The 21,630-nt window shown below is 33.6% G+C and overlaps 2 protein-coding genes across 2 annotated transcripts in view; both read right to left on the bottom strand.

The window, feature by feature from the left end:
* The window catches only part of LOC136040788 (von Willebrand factor D and EGF domain-containing protein-like), a 217,549-nt gene that overhangs the window by 30,043 nt on the left and 165,876 nt on the right, over positions 1-21,630 (bottom strand). The window lies entirely within an intron of this gene.
* The window catches only part of LOC136040790 (von Willebrand factor D and EGF domain-containing protein-like), a 57,432-nt gene continuing 41,979 nt past the window's right edge, over positions 6,178-21,630 (bottom strand). Inside the window, exons 3-4 of the mRNA XM_065725120.1 lie at positions 11,285-12,110; positions 6,178-6,420 (exon numbers count right to left, since the gene is read on the bottom strand). Of these exons, the coding sequence (XP_065581192.1) occupies positions 6,185-6,420; positions 11,285-12,110 (1,062 nt within the window). The 3' untranslated portion in view covers positions 6,178-6,184. The remainder of the gene's footprint in view (positions 6,421-11,284; positions 12,111-21,630) is intronic.

The raw sequence follows: 21,630 nt of genomic DNA, 5'->3' as shown, positions 1-21,630 counted from the left end.
GTCCATGGGAAAAACAATCCGTATTCAGATCTATACCTCATTATTCTAATGATTGCCCTTGAGCTTTGTTGATGGTGATTGCTAATCAAACATTCCCTGTGTCCCCATCGTCATTTATATATCCCCCTGTGCCCCCCGGCGTCCCCATTGTAGTTGTGTCCCTGTGTCCCAGTCGTCATTTATAGTCGACAAACATGACGTCAGTCGACACACAAACATGACGTCAGTCGACACACACGTCCCAGTCGTCATTTGTGTCCTGGTGTCCCAGTCTGTAATTTCTCTTCGAGTGTCCCGGTCGTCATTTATATTCCCTGTGTCCTGGTCTGTATATACATTCGTTTTTGAATTGGTATATGATGAAATAAATTTGTTGTTTTTTCCTTTTTTTTCTTTTTAGTTTTTTTTTTTGGTTTTTACCTTTGTTTGGATTTTTTAGCTTTTTTTTCTTTTTTCTTTTTGTTTTTTTTTGTAGTTTTACCTTTCTTAGTTTTTTTGTTTTTACCTTTTTTTAAGTTTTTTTTCTTTTTTAGTTTTTAGTTTTTTTACTTTTTTTTTTAGTTTTTTAGCTTTTTTAGTTTTTTTAGTATTTTCTTTTTAGTCTTTTTGTAGTTTTTACCTTTTTTAGTCTTTTTTTCTTCTTTTGTATTAATATTAGTTTTTTTTCTTATTTTGTATAACGTAATATCGCATGTGGAGGTCGTTTCATACTTGTCACTGCTCTTGTTACAAACAAAATTCCCTCCGTAAGATAGCATGACGTAACGTGAAGTCTTATATTACGCTTGTGTGAAAGGTTCTATAACGTAGTGCGAAAGCACCAAGAGCTTTATCAGCTTGTTATTTTAGTATGCTCCAAATTAAACTTGAGGTCCTCTTCTCTTTACTCGTTATAACAAATATTTATCTGGATTAAGGGGGTTTTCACACTACGTTAGTTACTTTCTGTGGTAATTTACGAGGCGTTAACTGTAATATCTTACAGTTAACCAAATTCTAAAGCATTAGCCTAAATCAAAATCCGTAAAACATCGTAATCATCGCCAAAAATTAGACGATCCATTAGCAAATTATTCAAAATTTAGAAATGTGGAATACAAATGGAATTCAAGCTCTGATCAAGCGTGAAAGGCGTTCTAGAAAAGTTTTTTTTGTGTATTTGAAAATTTACTCACTTACGTATTCGATTTTGTTCCTATCTCATGACAAAACATAAACATACATAATTTCAAATTTATGTAGAACTCGACTTGACATAGCCATCAGTTGACCAGAGTCACCATCAGTTTCATCCACTTGTTAATTCAGCATCCTCCAATTTAAACTAAAGGTCATCTTTTTTTTTCTTTTTTTTTAACTCGTCATAAAACAGTTACCTGGGCCACACCAGAATTTACTAAATTCTGACCAGAAAGAAACAGTTTCGTGTCTTTACATTTAAAATACTAATAACGTATAGTGGTGGGCCCCATTAATAAAGGATATCCTTCGAATTTGAAGGATAATTTGGATATCCTTCAAACATGGATCCTTCCTTTGATTTCTTACATTTAACTGCTAAGAAACCACACCCAATGATGAAAATGACACGTGATTTTACGTAATTTAAAAGTCTGAAATGAAAGATAAAACTCAACAATTAGAGACAAAAGCTTCGTGTGTTAGTAAGTTGAAACCATTGATCTGCCGGTACTTACATTCGATATAAATATTAATATTCGATACTGAAATCCGATACTAATTAATGAAGATGCAGTTTAATACCCACACATTTACAATAAAACTTATAATATAAACATATTTTTAACGAGTGACATCAATTCACGGAAATTCGGGGGAGAAGGATGGCAAAAAGTTTTCAAAATCAGGGAGAGGGCACATTTGTCGTTTTTTCTAATTTCTCAGTAAAATAAAAAGCAGGCATTTTTCAACAAAAATATCTCATATACCCCAAAGTGTATTTTTTCAAAGCCTGGAGGAAAATCTAGTCAGAGGGAGGAGGGAAGAAGGATAATGCCTCCCCTTAAGCCCCTTAATATTAAGCTACTGTCCTTAACCCCCTTAATGTGAACAAAAGATGAACACTGAAAACCCGATGATGTATTTAAACTATGATTTTTTTATACAATTTTTCTTAAAACTTTTTCTGCGCAAGTTTAAAATAAAACCAAAAGTTAACAAATAGAAACAGAAGTTCAGTATTTTAGTGGATTAAGTCAGTTTCCAACATATTCAATGTTCTGATACCTATGTTAGACAGCAATATGGATATCCAGTATATCGAGGACATCCAGGTGGCATTCAAGATTTTAATTCGGGGGACAGGGGTATTTTCGTTCAGGGAAGAGGGTTAAAAAGAAACTTCACAAAACGTGTCAAAATTTGTTTATATGTATTTTTGCTACTTTTTTACTAATCGAACAAAACTTTGGGGGGTGATAGATATATCCCCCATATATCTGTTCGGTACCGACATCCCATAAAAAAGACACACACACACGCAGCTGTGATCTTTCTTCTGGGTAAAAAAAAAATTACAGAATTCTACACTTTTGTAGATAGGAGCTTGAAACATGCATTATTTGTTTCTTTGACAGGTTGACTTTGTTGGTATGGTTTATATCAATATCACTTGCTTTTTTAGGAGTATTTCCCCCATTTCGCAAAATCAGACACATTTTCTCAGGCTCTTAGCTCATGATGGGTAAATTTAAACTTAATGATCTTTATATGTTTGGAATCGGCATCAAAACCCCATTGTTTTAATGTATCAATTCTTATCAAAATTTTCTATAGAGTTCCGGTTACTATTAGCTCGATTCGCTCCTTACTTACAGCTCATTAACGACCTGTTTGATAGCAAATTGCTTAAAATTCAGTTTGATACAACCAACGTACAATAATGGCATAAATCCTTCATTTGATTTCCATTACGTTAAGCTGTTTAAGAAACCACACCCAATTATGTAATTAAAACATGATTTTGCATAACTTACCTTGCCACAAGTTTAAAAGAAAAGTAAAATTGAACAAATAGACATAAAAGTTCAATTTTTTGTTGATTGAATACGTTTTTTTTACATCTTCAATCCGTTGATGTCTGACTTCGATACTGTTAACTAATTCCGACGCCCTAATGTCGATATTTAATTTTCAACAGCTCAACATAACTGAGACTCAATATTTTTTAGTGCACATTAAGCTGCTTAAGAAACCAAACCCAATTGTGTAATTAAAACATGATTTTACATAATTTATCTTCCCGAAAGTTTAAAGGGCAAGTAATTGAACAATTAGGTATAAAATCTCAATTTTTTGTTGATTAAATACGTTTTTTTTACATCTTCAATCCGTTGATGTCTGACTTCGATATCGTTAACTAATTCCGACGCCCTAATGTCGATATTTAATTTTCAGCAGCTCAACATAACTGAGACTGAATATTTTTTAGTGCACATTAAGCTGCTTAAGAAACCAAACCCAATTGTGTAATTAAAACATGATTTTACATAATTTATCTTCTCACAAGTTTAAAGGGCAAGTAATTGAACAATTAGGTATAAAATCTCAATTTTTTGTTGATTAAATACATTTTTTTTACATCTTTGATTCGTTGATGTCTGACTTCGATATCGTTAACTAATTCCGACGCCCTAATGTCGATATTTAATTTTCAGCAGCTCAACATAACTGAGACTCAATATTTTTTAGTGCACATTAAGCTGCTTAAGAAACCAAACCCAATTATGTAATTAAAACATGATTTTACATAATTTATCTTCTCACAAGTTTAAAGGGCAAGTAATTGAACAATTAGGTATAAAATCTCAATTTTTTGTTGATTAAATACATTTTTTTTACATCTTTGATTCGTTGATATCCGATGTCGATACAGTTAACCAATACCGAACCCCTAACGTTGATATTAAATTTTCAACAGCTCAACATAACTGAGACTCCATATCTTTTAGTTCACATTAAGCTGCTTAAGAAACCACACCCAATTATGTAATTAAAATATGATTTTACATAATTTATCTTCCCAAAAGTTCAAAGGGCAAGAAATTGAACAATTAGATATAAAAGCTCAATTTTTAGTTCATTAAATACATTTTCTACATCTTCGATCCGTTGATGTCCGACGTCGATACCGTTAACTAATTCCAACCCCCTAACGTCGATATTCAATTTTCAATAGCTCAACATAATTCAGACTCAATATTTTTTAGTGCGCTTTTGAACTAAGCTACATGTCAAGAAGTTAATTTAATTGGTATCTATTTTTAGGGAGAGAGTGAGGGGGACGAGGACATTGTTCAAATATGTGACAATTTTATGGCTAAAATAATACCCTAAGAGGTATACAGCTATAGTGATTACAACTTTCAAAATATTTAATTTGATGCAACAAGTGTCACAATATGCTCTACATGATTCAAAGTCCCGGATGCTCAGAAAAGGTAGTATACGTTTTTTCTTCAAGGAATTGTATACTTTAGATTGGACTCCATAATATAGACTCGGTTTGATTGGAACTGAATTCACTGAATAAGAAACTCGGAAAAAGGACTTAGTTTGCTTTACACAGAATTTTTGCACCTTTGGTTTTTGAAGAACATATTTAAGGTTACTACACTCCTCCAGTCTCATTAACATTTATTAACTGAACTTTGAGTATGCTATGTTCTGCTGCATTTTATTAATTTTAGTACCATTTAATTTTAAGTAATTAATCTTACTAATTTTAGCAGCAAGGAACCAAGCTTCACTTGGAGAAAGGAAAGGCCTTTCCTTTTATTTCTATTGCAAAGCAACTTTAATTTTATTTTATACACCGTGGAAAGTAAAGTCATTAGGTTATTAGACATTTGGGTATTTATGACGTCATTCATTTTATTTCCTTTTATTTTTTTTAAAGGCCTTTCCTTTTATTTCTTTTGCAAAGCAACTTTAATTTTATTTTATACACCGTGGAAAGTAAAGTTATTAGGTTATTAGACATTTGGGTATTTATGACGTCATTCATTTTATTTCCTTTTATTTTTTTTAAAGGCCTTTCCTTTTATTTCTTTTGCAAAGCAACTTTAATTTTATTTTATACACCGTGGAAAGTAAAGTCATTAGGTTATTAGACATTTGGGTATTTAGGACGTCATTCATTTGAAAAAAAAATGTATTTTAAAATAATTAAGGCCCAAGCGAATTTTCTGGAAGTCATGAACGCTTTTTCTCGTTTTAGATCAGTTTTTGTCACCGGAAAACCGAAGAATCGTCTTATCACGAACAATCTTAGTAAACGACATAAAATTACCGAATGAAGCTAGTTTATACTTGCTGACAAACTCTTGTTGATTCTTCTGCCACAATGGGTGGCATTTAATGTGAAGCAATTAAGAATCCGAGACTCACTTCACAGCTATTAAGTGGAAGTATTTTTCCCTAATAGCTCAAAACGACTGATTTTTCAACGAACCAATTACATTTTTAAACTCCTCCTACTTGTACTCAAGGCTTTCAACCTTCTGGGTTCTCGAATTTCAGTCAGTAGACGATTTGTAAAAAGTATCAAGGAGGCTTGGATGAAGAAACGAACTATCCCAAAGTCGTGCTCATTATAGGTCATTTTTTCATAGTCAAAACGGTAATGTATCAATTTCAAGAAAAAAATGTAGTACAGTTTTCGAGAAAAAATTTATACATATACAATTATACATTGTTTAATAAGTTTTGATCAAAGACAAAAATTGATTTTATATTACAATGTAACTTTTGTAACCTAGATTTCATTTGCAACCTAGACATGCCCTAGAATTTTTGTACCCTAGATTTTTGAAAATCAGGTTTCCAGTTTCTGGAATTCTTATGTTTATTAATATTCATTAAATAGGCTAAATCGTATTCAATTTTTTCTAACGACGACATTACCTGTCATTGTGGCTCAATCATCACCGAAAAACCATGGGTCATAAATACAGCCAACGTCAAGAAATATACTAGGGGGCAAGACAATAACCAGATGGGCAATTTGTTATTTTACTTAATTTTAGCAGATGGATAGGCTTGAGGCACCTTGTTTAAATGAAAACGCAATAATTTTAAATAATTTCAGGGACCAATGCTTCATCGCTCAGAATTCCTGACACTCAAATGACATACTATTGACGACATTACCTGTCATTGTGGCTCAATCATCACCGAAAAATCCTGGGTCACAAATACAGCCAAATTCGAGACAAATACCATGACCACTGCAACTGGACGGACAATTGAGTGCATTTTTTATATTTTTGGGTGGTTCCCAGTCTGTTGTGCCAGATGTTGCAAAGGTATGAAAATTTTCGACAACCTTGGCTTCACAGTGGTCTTCGAGAAAAGCAATTAAATTTGGTAAAGAAGATGTCTTCATTATACGATGATAATCTGGAATAGGACAACAAGCTTTGAAAACCGATTAGCTTACGGGTAGCAAACCCATGATTTGAAAGAGCGCGAAAGATATTCTTACCTTCTATTCAAAAGAAATTAATTTTGAAATGTTGGTACTTCAAAAGTAGAGGAAGAAAAGCTAGATCTTTTCCATAAGAATATTCCCGGAAATTTCCGGAATGGGAAATCATTTAAAATTTAAAAAAAGTTTAGAAATTATTTTACAGGGAGGCTAGTATGTGCACACATAGGGGTAAGACGAGAATTCCGCGTCGTCTAAAAGAACCCCCTCCCTCCACCTAAAAAGTAGAAAATAGCGGCCAAAAAATGAGTTTCCAGATTTGGCCCCCCATTCAGCGGCGTAATTTCGCCAAAATTCTGAGGGGGGGGGAGTTCAAATTTTACCAAATCAAGGAAACTGAAAAACTAATAAACTAAGAATTTAACACCTCTAGGGGCAAGGGTTGTAAGTTATGTCCTGGGGGCATATAGATTTCTTATAGAAAGGGTGGTCGTATATTCTTAGGAGAGGACTGATTGAATTAGTAATCAAAAGTTCTAGTGTCATTTTTAAGATTCAAAGTGATCAGAACGCACCTTATGCGCGAGTGAAAGATTGAAGCGTTTTCAGAAAAGAAATATCTTAACGATCGAAACAAGTCTAATCTCCAGTAGTTTAGCAAATTAAAAGTCAAATCAAAAAGCAAATTAAAATTTAAAAATTAAAATTAAAAAAAGCACATTTAAAGGCTGCTTATGTTGTTGTGCAAGTTAAATACAGCGTATAAACTATGAGTCCTTAAGTTTGATTAAGTTAAACTATAAGTTTAAGTTTGACTTAAGAATTGAACTGTAAGAATCGACAACCTCGATTTGTAAGAATTTATTCTTACATGAACATCATCAGGTAATAAGAAAAGGACAGACGCAGTTTTAATCAGCTGAATTAAAATAACAATTAAAATAGGCCTAATGATAAGAACAAAAATTATTATTTAAATTAGAAAAATATCAAATTTATTTGTTCTTGCCAATCTTTTAACGCCAATCAATCTTTTAGAAATAAAGTTGTGTGGTTTAACTTATTATGAGCATCCTTTACAGAATTTTCCCTGGGGTTTTGTTTTGGAAAAAATATAATTAGAAAAATAATTAGAATGGTTATAATAAATTAAAAATAATCAGCTAAATTAAAAGAAAAATCAAATTTATTTGTTCTTGCCAATCTTTTAACGCCAATCAATCTTTTAGAAATAAAGTTGTGTGGTTTAACATATTATGAGCATCCTTTACAGAATTTTCCCTGGGGTTTTGTTTTGGAAAAAATATAATTAGAAAAATAATTAGAATGGTTATAATAAATTAAAAATAATCAGCTAAATTAAAAAAAAAATCAAAATTATTTGTTCTTGCCAATCTTTTAAGGCCAATCAATCTTTTAGAAATAAAGTTGTGTGGTTTAACATATTATGAGCATCCTTTACAGAATTTTCCCTGGGGTTTTGTTTTGGAAAAATATAATTAGAAAAATAATTAGAATAGTTATAATAAATTAAAAATAATCAGCTAAATTAAAAAAAAATCAAAATTATTTGTTCTTGCCAATCTTTTAACGCCAATCAATCTTTTAGAAATAAAGTTGTGTGGTTTAACTTATTATGAGCATCCTTTACAGAATTTTCCCTGGGGTTTTGTTTTGGAAAAAATATAATTGGAAAAATAATTAGAATGGTTATAATAAATTACAAATAATCGGCTAAATTAAAAAAATCAAAATTATTGGTTCTTGCCGATCTTAAAACACCAATCGTTTTTTTAGAAATAAAGTTACGTGGTTTAACCACGTGAGCATCCTGTAAAGCATTATCCATTATGAAGCGTTATGAGCATGCTGTAGAGAGTTTTCCTCTGGTTTCGTTACGGTAAAAATATATTTAAAAAAATAATCAAAATGGTTAAAGAAAATTAAAAATCATCAGCTAAATGTAAATAAAAAATTATTTGTCCGTGCCAATTATTAAACGCCAATCAATCTTTTAGAAATATTATGTTTCTAAACTTACGAAGATGCATTGCAAAGTTTTGCTCCGAATTTAATTTTACAGAGAGAGGAACAAAGGGACATTTATAAATAATTTTTAACACCTTCGAAAAATATATTTTGAATATTAGTTTCACACTTTTAGGTGGGTCTAAACAATTAGAATGGTTAAAAAAAAATAAAAATAATCGGCTAAATAGAAAAAAATCAAAATTATTGGTTCTTTCCAATCTTTAAACACCAATCGATCTTTAAGAAATAAAGTTACGCGGTTTATAAAAATAATCGGCTAAATTTAAAAAATCAAAATTATTCGTTCGTGCCAATCATTTAAAGCCAATCGATCTTTTAGAAATTAAGTTATGTTTCTAAACTTCCCAAGACGCTTTACAAAGTTTTCCTCCAAATTTAATTTTACAAAGGGAGGAGCAAAGGGAAACTTATAAATAATTTTTGACATCTTCAAAAATATATTTTGAATATTAGTTTCATACTTTTAGGAGGGAATCTGAATAGGGAAGGAATATGCATACTGTAGCCTATCCAACAATCAATTTTTAAGAGAGGATATAAAGGGGAAAACATTGTTCATTTTATAATCTTCAAAAGTACGTATTACACATTATTTTGGTAATTCTAAGAGGATAATTTCAATAGAAAAATTAAATGTATATTTATACAATAGTCTCTTTGTGAGGAACAGAGAGAAAACTATATGTTAGGCTATCATAATATTCAGGAGTATATTTTCATCTAATATTTTAGTTTTTAGGAGAAGTGCCTGGTTTCCCATTGTATTATATGGGAAAGGAGGTTTTAGTAGCCCTCCATCCCTGTTAATACGAAAAATTACGTAAACTTACTCATTATTTTGCTGTATGATTATGTACTTCCGTACTATATGGTAAACACTCGAGAAGGGAAGTTAGACTAATCATAATAACATATACCAATATATAATTAAAATATACCAAAATTTAATGAAAATATAATAGTTTAGTTACAAAATTGTCGAAACTACAATAAAGAACTATGGAAAGGGGCAGCCCACACCGCATTGTATTAAATACGTAGCCCAAACTAACCAAAATACCAACTAAATATTTCATTAAAATGTAGCTACAATGTATTTTTCCACCGAGTCGAAGCTAATTGTCTGGTATAAAGACCGTGAAAACCGGTTATTGTCTGATCTTCGCGATAAAAAATTCAATTGCGTACCATATGATACGGAAGTACTCATGATGGCTTAAGAACATTTTTACATAATCGAACCTCCCACAGCTTCAAAAAACTGCTAAGCCCACCTTTCTAGCGATGTCACCAAACTCCTCCCCTTTATCTGTACCGGGCATATACACAACGAAAAGGGGAACCAATCAAATAAAAATCGGCAAAATGTATCGATAAACAAGAGATTATTGGAAGATCATAAAAATCTCAACATTTTTTATAATTATTTTTTTATCTTATTATTTTATTATTTAAACATTTTATATATTTATTTAATATTTTTTGTATACATATTACTATCTCTTAATATTCTCAGGGCAAATGCCCCATTCCCCTTCGGAATGTGCTTGCATATCAGGAATGGTTTATTAGACTGGAATAACAGCTACATCAGGGTATCATATTTAACTTACTTTTTGTTAAGAGTTTGCATGTTTTTATTTATAAGAATTCCCTTACAAAAAAAATAATTATTGTTTTAACGACTTCCTCTTGTTCATAAGCAAGGAGGATTCTCATATTTAGCGTGTAAATCTCGGTCAAGGCTTCATAATTACATACCACGTTGTTTTTTTTTAACTTAATTACCCATGGCACTTACAACCTATGATTTTGACATGCTCCAAATTCATTTTATAGATCATTTTTGCTCAGTTCATGATTCGTATGCTCAAGTATAAAAGATCAGATAATGGCGCGTAGACAATAGAATAATCACGACCTGGTATTTAAAGACGATGAAATCAGGGTTGTCAGAAAGAAGTTAACACTTCCAACAAAAAGCCCAAGGTTTAAAAAAAATATCTAAAGAAATTAAATAACATATTTAGTTATTGAGAGTATTATTTGATACATTCACTTTCCAAATATCTCAAGCTGAGAAATGATGTTTCAAGATCTTGGGAAAAATCCTGAGGGAGAGCGGAATAAATTTGAACTCGAACAGACTCAGAAAAAAATTTGATATTAGTCTAAAATTAGGCCCACTCAATGGAAAGACTACAAAATTGGAAAAAAAAACTTTAGAAAATCCTAAAATACTTAAATCATTCCTAAGAGCACTTCACTTTACTTTACCCACCACCCCCTAATACGCAAATATATACCCGCCCAAATTACATATTTTAAATACATTTTTCCGTTTTTTTTTATTTCGTGAACGTTGCATCTTTGCCGTTAAATCTATTTGAATAAAAAGAGTGGCGTAATCAAGAAACGAGAAAACGCATGGGATATATATAGCTTGGGTTGTATATTTGCTAAAATATCAAAAATAGTTTTGAGTGAACTTTTTATCAAAAGTTTTTAGTGAGCATTTTAATCGAAAATATTAAAAACTTCTGTTTCATTTTTAGTGATTTTAAATGTTTTTTGGGAGGCATACCTTTCTATTAAGAAATATGGCCGAATAATTCCTAAGGTACCTTCCTAGGCGTAAATGATGTGGTATATAGTTGGCTCTAAGTAGGGTTAAATGAAGAAAAACTGGTAAAACATACTACAAGCAATTTTCACATTAAATTTCTTCTTTTAAAACCACTAGTCCTATCTAGACTCCCAATAATTGAATGAAAGGTTACTTACTTGCAACACAGAAATTCACCACTTTCATCACAAAATCAGTGAGATATTCAGCACAATCAGTGACAATCGGTATCTCGAGGATCATAGTTGAGCATCGCAGTGCCAAGCTTATTTCTTTTTCGTTCAATGCCGAATTAATGCTCACAAAGTTCTTTGACTTTGTCTCAGGCTCATATCCAGTGAGTTGTGATTCCCCGCTTTCTTCTTCGTCTTCTTGAATAATTGGTATTACCTCCTCTTCATAAAAATCAGCGAATATAGTGAACAATTTATTTTGTGTGTGTCTTAATTTCCGAGACAAGGTTGGAGTTCTCATCCTACGTTTAATCTTTCGGATTATCTCTTCTTCGTTAAAATCATTTTCATCACTTTTGTCAAAATCTAAATATTTTCTTCCACTTCGCCGACTTTTTAATTTCCACGTAACTCCATTCCCCTGTGGTTCCAAGATACTAGGCGAATTTTTCCTACCTCGTTCCGCATTGGTCAAAAAAGGCTGACGTGTTTCCAAATCAATGACGTCATAAGTCATGTCAATACCATATATCAACGGTTTCCAACGGTCTTTCTTGAATCCACAATCTCTGCTGTGAATTTCTTGGTTTGTTTCAATCGAAGGCTGTGATGAAAACGCATATTGAAGGGTTGCATTCATTTTTTTTATATCATCTAATACAGCAGAGAGGCTCACATATTGAGTGTCACGGGGTGAGGAAGTACACAGGCCTTGAGAGATTGGACTAGTAGGCAACAGCCTGAGGGAGACGGCGAGGCCCGGATCTCCTTTATTATGTATCCGAAGGATATGGCCTGAGCCAAATTCAAGCTGAAAAATAAATGTTTATATCACTGACAAATTTCAAATGAAAGGCATTTTGAAACTATAAAAGGAAATAAATGAATATAAAATAAAGCAAAATCACGGATTAGTGTAACAGCAGCGCGGTTTTCCAGACTTTCGTAAGTTATCGACTCTCGCGTTTTTTTAACCACGTGTTTAGTATAGCGATGTTATCTGAACTTAGGTGATAAACTAAGCAAAGAGGTGGAAATAGGCAGTTAGGAAATTGAGTTCGTGAAGATTTAAAATGAAGAGCAAGTGAGGTAGAGGAAGATTTTTTTTAGGAAGGACAGGAAGATAAGTCTTCAAACTAATACTAGAACGTTGTAAGTCTTCAAGCATGCCAATAATGAAAGTTTTATGTCTTAGGAAGTCAATGGACAGGTGAGGTTGCACTAAAAATAATTAGATAGGGGAATTGGGTGAGATGGTTTCAATTATGTATGGGGAATGATTAGTTACAGGGGGGAGGCAATTTCAGTGAGGATGTAAAATATAGTATAAACAAGGCAAAAAGGTCTTTTTCATAGTTAAAATTTTTTGAAGGATAAGAAGATAAGCAGTGGAATCAATTCGCAAAACGTTAAGGGGGTGGGCACAATGTATTTTCCAATGTTTTTGAAGGTATTTTTTTAATGAAAATACAAAAAACAAAAAAAAAGCAATGGACTTGTCAATGATAATATCCCAAGAAAAGGTGTTGTTTTAAAATATAGGGGGAGCAGCCAAAGATTTGGGGTGGGGGCATATGCCCCCCATCCCCAGTCGACTTGGATATGTCTTCGAAATAAGATAAGGACTTTGGAAGTCCCAAAGGGTAATTACAGTGAAAGGCTGTCCTAGGATGTCTCTGGACTGTCGAGTTACCAGTAGTTAGATACTGGAGAGGTTATGTTAGATTATGAGAAAATTAACTAAGTTGATAGCTTCACTTGTGTAAACAGTATTATAAGTAAATAGGGTTGATTCATTGAAGATGTAAAATTCGGCATAGGTACAGGGGGATTTTTCGCGGCTTGAGACGATATTAAGATAGGTTTACTTAGGATTTTAAATTATTAGTACTTAAATTAGGATATCAAAAATAAGGGTAATTATAGTGGCCAGTTATAGGTTGAAGTTGAGGAAGGTATGCTATATATTTTCCAGAGAGTTTACCTAAAATGCAGTTTAGATGCTCATTTGAGCGACCGTAGGCTATAAGCTATACCGCATAAGAAGCCTTTGGTTTGACCCCACTCTTTATGCCCCCCCCACTTTTTAATGAAAAAAAGGTTAAGGTTGTTAGGTCCAGTTATATGAAAGACAGATTGCTAACGACTATCCGGCCAGATAGTCGTTATCTTTGATAGATATTCAATATCTTTGAAGAACATACCAAAAGAAAGTATTTTCAAAGTCTAGGAGGAGGGTGACAAAATATCTATGGGCAATTGAACCCCTACACCTCAGTTAGCGTCTCTGGACAGGCCAGATGGGAAGCAGCACTTGCTTGGGCTTGAATTCGGTGGCTAGAGGGTATACGAAATTACTTCAGAAATTTCGGAATTTCATGGGACAGAATAAAGACAGGTTGGGGAGGGGGGAAGTTAACATAGGTTGGACTTAAGTGGGTTAGTGCTGCGATAGGTTGTCATCAGTAGAAACAGTATTCAGTATATCAGAACGCCGGCCAAAGCACATATGCTTTTCAACAAATAAAATTACCAGTAAAAGTGACAACGTCGGATAAATTAATCTATTAGAATTAATGAGTTTATTTAAGAATTAATTATTATTTATTAAAGAATTGATTGAAAAAACTACTACCATGACTAACTTAAAAGGGCTGATCCATTTTACCAAAGGGGTGATCCATTTAAAATCAATGGCTTTAAAAATATTTCCTCTCAGCTTCACCTGATCGAGGGGGCACCCACTTCCCATCAACTGGGGTACATATCTGTGCGCCAAGTGTGTCACACAGTTTCCACCACAATTACGTCACAATTTACGCCACGCCTGGCACACTTTCACCTTGCTCGACACACGCCACTTATTGTAAGTGATTCTTGAAAGTGTGCACCCGTTTGCACCTATTCTGAAGCTTAATTTTTGACCTCTTCCGACGATTAAATAAAAAGAACAAGTTTTTTCTACTGAAAGTAAGGAGCGACATTAAAACTTAAAACGAACAGAAATCATCCTGTATAAAAAAGGGACTGTCCCCTACCCAATGCCTCGCTCTTTACGCTGAAGTTTTTAACTGTTTTAAAAAATAGAGCTGTGAGAACGAGTCAATCTTTAGCGGAAAGAGCGAGGTGTTGAGGAGGGGATAGACCTTTCATATACAGAATAATGCCTGTTCGTTTTAAGTTTTAATGTCGCTCCTTACTTTGATTAAGGCGTTGTCAACCAGTTCCCTCCACGCTGGCGACCCTGCTGAGCAAGAGCGTCAAGTCAAGTAAGTCAAGTCTTACTTTCAGTAGAACACTTTTTTTTTTATTTAGTTTCTGATCGTTTTTAAATAATCACAGGAAATCTGACCCCACCTCCACCGAGAAACCCCTTTACTATGGAAATATCCTCTAGACAATTCAAACCCGGCGAAAATTTACCCTGGACAACAACTCTTAAACCGCTCCTCGTGTAAAATTCAGACAGAAAAGAGAAAGCAAGACATAAAGATAATCTTGTATCAGAATTTTGGCAAGTTCCCGCAGTGTCTAATTTCCTCTGACAAGTTCACTCCCCTTGGAAAATTCTCCGTGGAAAAACCCCCAGCAGAAAACTGTTCCTTCCCCCACCCGGAAATGTATGCATGCATCCCAATAACAAATACTATGCGTAAACAATGGGTAAGTTTTATAACTAAATACATTTCCCCTGGGGCTGTGAGGTGGGGGTCATGTTATGCCCAAAGGCATAGTTATTGGGCTTTTCAGCTATGATTTACAAAATGGCTATCTTAAAAAATTTTTGGACAATTTTGGGAAAAATTGGCGGGGGAGGGGGCCTAGTTGCCCTCCGGTTTTGTTAGTCACTTAAAAAGGGCACTAGAACTTTTAATTATCTTCTAATGAGCCCTCTTCTGATGTGATATTCTAGGACCATTGGGTTGACAAATAAATACTCATCCGTGATGGCAAAAAATACAAAATTCCACCTTTTTGTAGGTAGAGCTTGAAGCCTATACAGTAGGGTTTTCTGATACGCTGAATCTGGGGGTGAGACTTTCATTAAGATCACTTGACTTTTAGGGGCGTTTCCATCATTTTTCAAAAATCAGGAAAATTTTATTAGGCTTGTAACCTTTAATGGGTAAAAATAAACTTAATGAAATTTATATATTTGAAATTAGCATAAAAAGCCGATTCTTTTGTTGTTTATATTAGTATCAAAATCCTTCTTTTAAACCGTTTTTTAGAGTTTCGGTTACTATTGAGCCGGGTCACTCCTTACTTACAGTTCCATACCACCAACTGTTTGAACCGCAATTTTCTTAGATTTTTCTTTTGGTTGTTATTACGAATATGAGGGAGTTGCTCCCACCTCCGTACCTCGCTCTTTGCGCTAAAATGTTTGTGAATTTCTAAAAAGCTCATTATTTTAATTAAACGGTCCTTGTGTGTCAGGAGTCATTCTTAAATTTTTGGAACAAAGAGTCAAACAATAATGTAAAGTGTGAGATACTGAGAAGCAGGTAACCCCCTGATATGCGTAATAATTTCTGTGCGTTTTAAGTTTTAATGTTGTTCCTTACTTTCAGTTGGAAAAAACTTGTTTTTTTTTTCATTTAATAGCGACCATAAGCCGAGAGCATACAATGCTTTTGGTTTATTATCACATAAAAATCATAGTTGAGAAGATACTGAAGTTAATATCAAATGCTAAGATTGGCCGACAAATAATACAAAACAAATTATTGTTTATATCGACCATTATTTAACAAAATACTAACTTTAGCGCAAAGAGTGAGGTACTGACGAGGGGAAAAAACCCCCTCTCATACGTAATATGAGGGGGTTTGCCCCCTCGTCAATACCTCGCTCTTTTGGCTTTTTTCGAATTTGGAAAGTTATAATTTTGTTCCAGTTCTTTAAGAATACCCCTGAATCCCAAAAACCATTTAATTAGAATTACATATCTATCTCTCTCTCTCTCTCTATATATATATATATATATATATATATATATATATATATATATATATATATATGATAGATGGTATTAAGCTTACCTAAACTATGGATGTCAGGTGATTGATTTTTCTAACGATAATTTCGACAGGACCTGTGTCTGTTATCATCAGGTTAATTTCAAATTTCTTGCCAGAAAGTATTTTAAAGAAAGGATTTTACTTTCTGGCAAGAAATTTGAAATTAACCTGAGGATGACAGGCACAGGTCCTGTCGAAATTATCGTTAAAAAATCAATCACCTGACGTCCATAGCTTAGGTAAGCTTATTACCATCTATCATTATTAAATAAAAGTCATGTTGGCCTCATATAATATATATATATATATATATATATATATATATATATATATATATATATATATATATATATATATATATATATATATTCTGCTGGTTTTGAGCTTAAAATATTTTTAAGTTAAAAAAAGCGCAAAAACCTTAAGAAGTCGTTGGGTGGGTATAGGACCAAAACCATCCCCTTTAAGCTGTGCGGTCTGTTCTGATTGCGGTCTGAATCATCAAAACTGCTATCAGATCTGCTTAAGACAAAATTTGAGAAGAAAAAAAATCATTCAAAAGATAAAAAAAGACCATTTGAGAAAAGTTTAGTGTTAAATATTCACTCGTGTAGCTAAATGGCAGATAGAAACGTTCAGCTAATAAGCAACGTCAAATTTGCTTTAAACGATTTTGCCTAAGACGAGGTCAATTACTACCGAAAACAGGGTTTTCAAAAAGCGAAAGTATTTCATCAAACTTCAGGCTATCAATAAAATATTAAATTAGCCTTCACATTGAACAATGAGATAAGATAGATCAAACATTTTGCGCTAAATAATGCGACTGGATTTAAATTAGTTATCAAATAGATAGCTATCTTAATTTTGCACTGCTCGCTGTTCCCAACGGCTAAAAAGAATTTTGGCATTTAAACATGCAATTTAACATTTTCTGCGGCGTCTAAATTCATATGTCAATCAGGCGCTCCATAACAAACCTAACACTGAAGGCTAAATAAGTCCAAAAAAGTTTTTTTCTTTTTTTAAAGGGACAGTATATTGAGGGCTAGGATAAGAAAACACAGGATAGGGTGTTTTTTTTTTTTATTTCAAGAGAATACATAATTTCAAGGTTTATAGGGAGAATAGGGAGTGTGACTGACAAGGCCGTATCCTTGGATGGGGGTTAGGGGGTTAAACCCCCTCCCTCCTGAAACGTTTGTCCGACCCTTAAAAACGTAACAAAGAATAAAAGTAAAATTTTAATTGATACTTTAAAGTTTGTGTGTCCCCCCCGGAAAATCCTGGTGACTGAATGTTCATTTTTCATAAAAAATCGAAATTCAGGGGTAAGGCTCTAGGAATTATAATCTACATAGGTGCACGTCTAGACTGACACTATCCTGTAGTTCTAAAAAAAAACGGTTAAGCAGCTCTTAAAAGGATTGTATTAACAAAGATGAAATGTCAGAATAAAGGAATCTACTCAAATTAAGAAAAAAAAATTACCAACATTCCACGGATTAGGGAATATTTCAGCCTAAAATATTCGACATGTAAACAACATCGAAAAGATTTTACTGAAGGCGTATTCCTGTCATTCTAACAAAAAATGTCAGCTAAAAATTTCATCAACAAATTTGTTCCCGGGAACTAAGAAATTTTTGTAGGGAATTTCGCTAGTAAATTAAATTGCTGCTTAAAATATTGAGCCTTAATATTCAAAAACTGATAATGCAATAAAGCAGGATGACAACCTGATTTATAATATCTCTCAATTAGCAAATTTTTTATTAGTTTCCAGGGCCGTATCCAGGGGGGGGGGTACGGATTAAGTTCTCCCCTTAAATTTTTTTTCCAACTCAAATGGACCCAAAAAAATTCGATATAAACAAAGTTTAGTTGCGCTTTTTAGAGTTTTTTTTTTGTATACGCCCCCCTTCCGAAAAAAAAACCTACCGCCAAAAATTCCTCGATACGAGCTTGTTGGTTTCATACCGATATCTTAAACGAATGGCTAGGCTTACAGACTGTATTTTTTTTCCGAGCTTGTATTTTGCTGAATTTACCACCCCATTGCTAAGTTTTTGAGAATGGTATTGGTTGAGCCACATCATAGAAACAGCTGTTGATAAAATCAAAATTATCAACGACTCAGAGCCAGTTAAATATGACTTTGGTGCCGCGGTGTTTTTGTGCTGATTATATAACCTTATTAAACTACAATCTATGGATGATACTCCTGCGTTTCAAAACACACAGCTGATGGACGAAAACTGATTTCATATTTGGGTTCAATATGATGGATGTGCCTTATGTAGGAAGTGTCATATAAACTTAAGTTCTACTTAAAATTTATTTTATTTATGTTTATGTTACGTTAAGGATAAGCCAACACAGCAGCAACAAAACGGAACTAAATTAGACCCAGCAGAGTTTTCCTCTTAAAGTTCAGGAGGGGCAGACCCTAAAATGTTTAAGCAGACACACGTGGAAAATGCTAAAATCCGTTCAAAGGGATTGGCAGTTGAGCAACTTCGCCACTCTCCTAGTTCCATGTGCTGCCACCCGATTTTGACGGGCAAAATCACCGCCATATATGAAGTAGATTTTTACCGTTTTTTAAGTCAAAGGTACTTGTGTATTATTCAGAACACACTCAAAATTTGATCAAAACATAATACTTTATTATGAAAATTGTAACCTAACATTTCAAACATGGCCTATTGTTACACTTCCAAAAATGTTCCTTCTCGCAAGAGTATAAAGTCATGTTGTGTCCATTGACGCACTGTTTTGTTGTGGGCAACAACCCCTTATCCTGGAAAATATAATTATCTCTTGTTCAGTCTTTGGCAAACCCCAAATCTTCATTTCAAAATCCATGTTCAGGCACTATCTTCTATCACTATGCGTAGCAGACTAAATTGAGTTTTGTCTTTGTGGATATGAAACCGGATTTTCTCATAAAATGTACCAGCATCGTAGTTTGTTTCACGATAGAACCTAACTTCACCTATTGAGTGTGTCCTGAATAATACAGAGAAACTGTATTATTACTGTATAGTATGTACAGTATGTATACAGTATGTACAGTATGTACAGTATGTATAGATACTGTATTATCAAATCATAAATTCTCGACGGTTTCGATGTCCCCTGAGAGAATTCGCTAATGAACCCTTATGTTTTTGAGACGGTCAGTCGAAGCCACAGCTTAGATACCAATATAGTTATGAAAACTCGATTTATTTTTGGGACACAGTGCGCGGTAGCGATGCTAGCGACTGGAAACAGGAAACTGGTATTGGTATCTATGCTGTGTATGCAATAAAATAAAATTGCGTTCCCGCCTATGGTGTTGTAGTACCATCTACGCGTCGGAGGGCGGGCTTGGAGGAGGGGCTAAGTTCAGAGCTCTGTGCCTAAAGCTTCTCATGGGTAAGATGGGAGTTTTCATAACTGTATTGATATCTAAGCTGCGGTCGAAGCTGAGAATCGCAAAATCATTTTTAAAGTATGATACAGCCTAACGCGCAATTCATTTCGACTCTAATCATATAGCGTTAACGATGTGGTTAAATCAACACTGATTATTGACAAGTTCAAGTTCAAGACAAGGCAGCTTTTATTGTCTATCTCCAGGCCCATTAACAGATGCTGATCCAATTTTCAATGTCATAGAATGATGAATAACTAAGATATTCGTTTGAATTTTTTTAAGCCTAATTCTTAAAAAGGTGGGGCAGTTTTAATGAATGTACCCAAGGTTAAGTCAAAAGTGAAAAGTAATTGGCTGAGATCAATAGGTGAAAATGGTACCAAAAAAAGACCAAATCAATTAACTGTAATTAAGGTTATATTAAGACTGCCCTATGAGATCATACAAAACTATAATAAAATAATGTTTATGTTTTTGATTGTTTCGTTTATGTTTTTGTTTATGTTATGTTTGTGTTTTTTATATAATAAATATTTGAATGCATTTAAGAAATAAACTGGTATTGAGCGTTTCTTTTATTTGAGCACACACGGTAATTTCTGGCCCTTATGCCTGGCTGAGAAATAGTAACTGTGAAAAGGATAAAGGCAGTTATTTAAAAAGGGTCTTAAGCACAACTAAAGAAGTTTCCGAATTTAGTTTCGAGACTAGTTCATTTGATTTATCTAACTATCGGAAAAAGGATTGTATGCAACCATGGCATAAGTAGGCTATAGGTTATTCCTATGGTCAGCGGCTAGGAGACGAGGAGATCTTGTGAGGGCCTTGCCCTCAAGGAATACAGCGTTCTGCGGAGAAATTTACTGGAATTTCGTGGGTGGAGGACACAATTTTCTGATACTACGGCTGAACCTTCCCTCCCCCGCTGGAGAATTTAAAACTCTACACCGATGGTTTGCCTGTCCCAGGCTTACTTAAAAATAAATAAATAAAAACAAGTTTTTTAAACTGGAAGTAAGGAGTGATATTAAAACTTAGAACGAACAGAAATTACTCCGTATATGAAAGGGACTGTTCCCTCCTCAATGCCCAGCTGTTTACGCTAAAGTTTGACTATTTCTCTCAACTCTACTTTTTAAAACAGTAAAAAAAACTTATTAATAAGCATTAATAATAAAGCATTAATAATAATGGTGATACAGTTGCATAGAAAGAAAGCTAGTTTCAGGGGCTCGAAACTTTGGGAGCGATGAACAAATTCAAAACAATCCAAAATTTTCAAGTGAAGGTAAGGATCAACGTCAAAATGAAGACTATCCTCTTTTCAATTCTAAACTCTTTAAGCTAAAGTTTTTTTTTAGAACTTAAAAAAAAAATTATTCTCTTTAAAAGGATCTTGTGTTTCAGGAGCCCTTCTTAAAGAATTGGGCAAAAAGCCAAACTTTAACGTAAAGAGTGAGGTATTGAGAAGAGGACAACCCCCTCATATACATAATAATTTCTATTCCTTTTAAGTTTTAATGCTGCTGCTTACTTTCAGTTGAAAAAACCTTTTCATGTTTATTTTTCATTTTCTTTAAATGCTAGAAAATCCTGCGCCCCCTTCATGGAAATTCTCTTCCCCCATGACAAATTCCTCCATGGAAAGCTCCCCCACATAATCCCCTCATCCAAACCAAAAAGATCCCCCAGAAAACGTCTGTACACTTCCCAATAGCCATTGCTATATGTAAACACTGGTCAAAGTTTGTAGCTTGCAGCCCCTTCCACTGAGACCACTGGGTCGATACGATAACCCCTGAGAAAAAAAAACAAAAACAAACAAATAAACAAATAAACACGCACCCGTGATCTGTATTGTGGCAAAAAATGCAAAATTTCAC

This window comes from Artemia franciscana, chromosome 21, assembly GCF_032884065.1.
Source record: "Artemia franciscana chromosome 21, ASM3288406v1, whole genome shotgun sequence".
NCBI lineage: Eukaryota > Metazoa > Arthropoda > Branchiopoda > Anostraca > Artemiidae > Artemia > Artemia franciscana.
The sequence above is the reverse complement of the archived record's forward strand: the minus strand, read 5'-3'. Positions and strand labels throughout refer to the sequence as shown.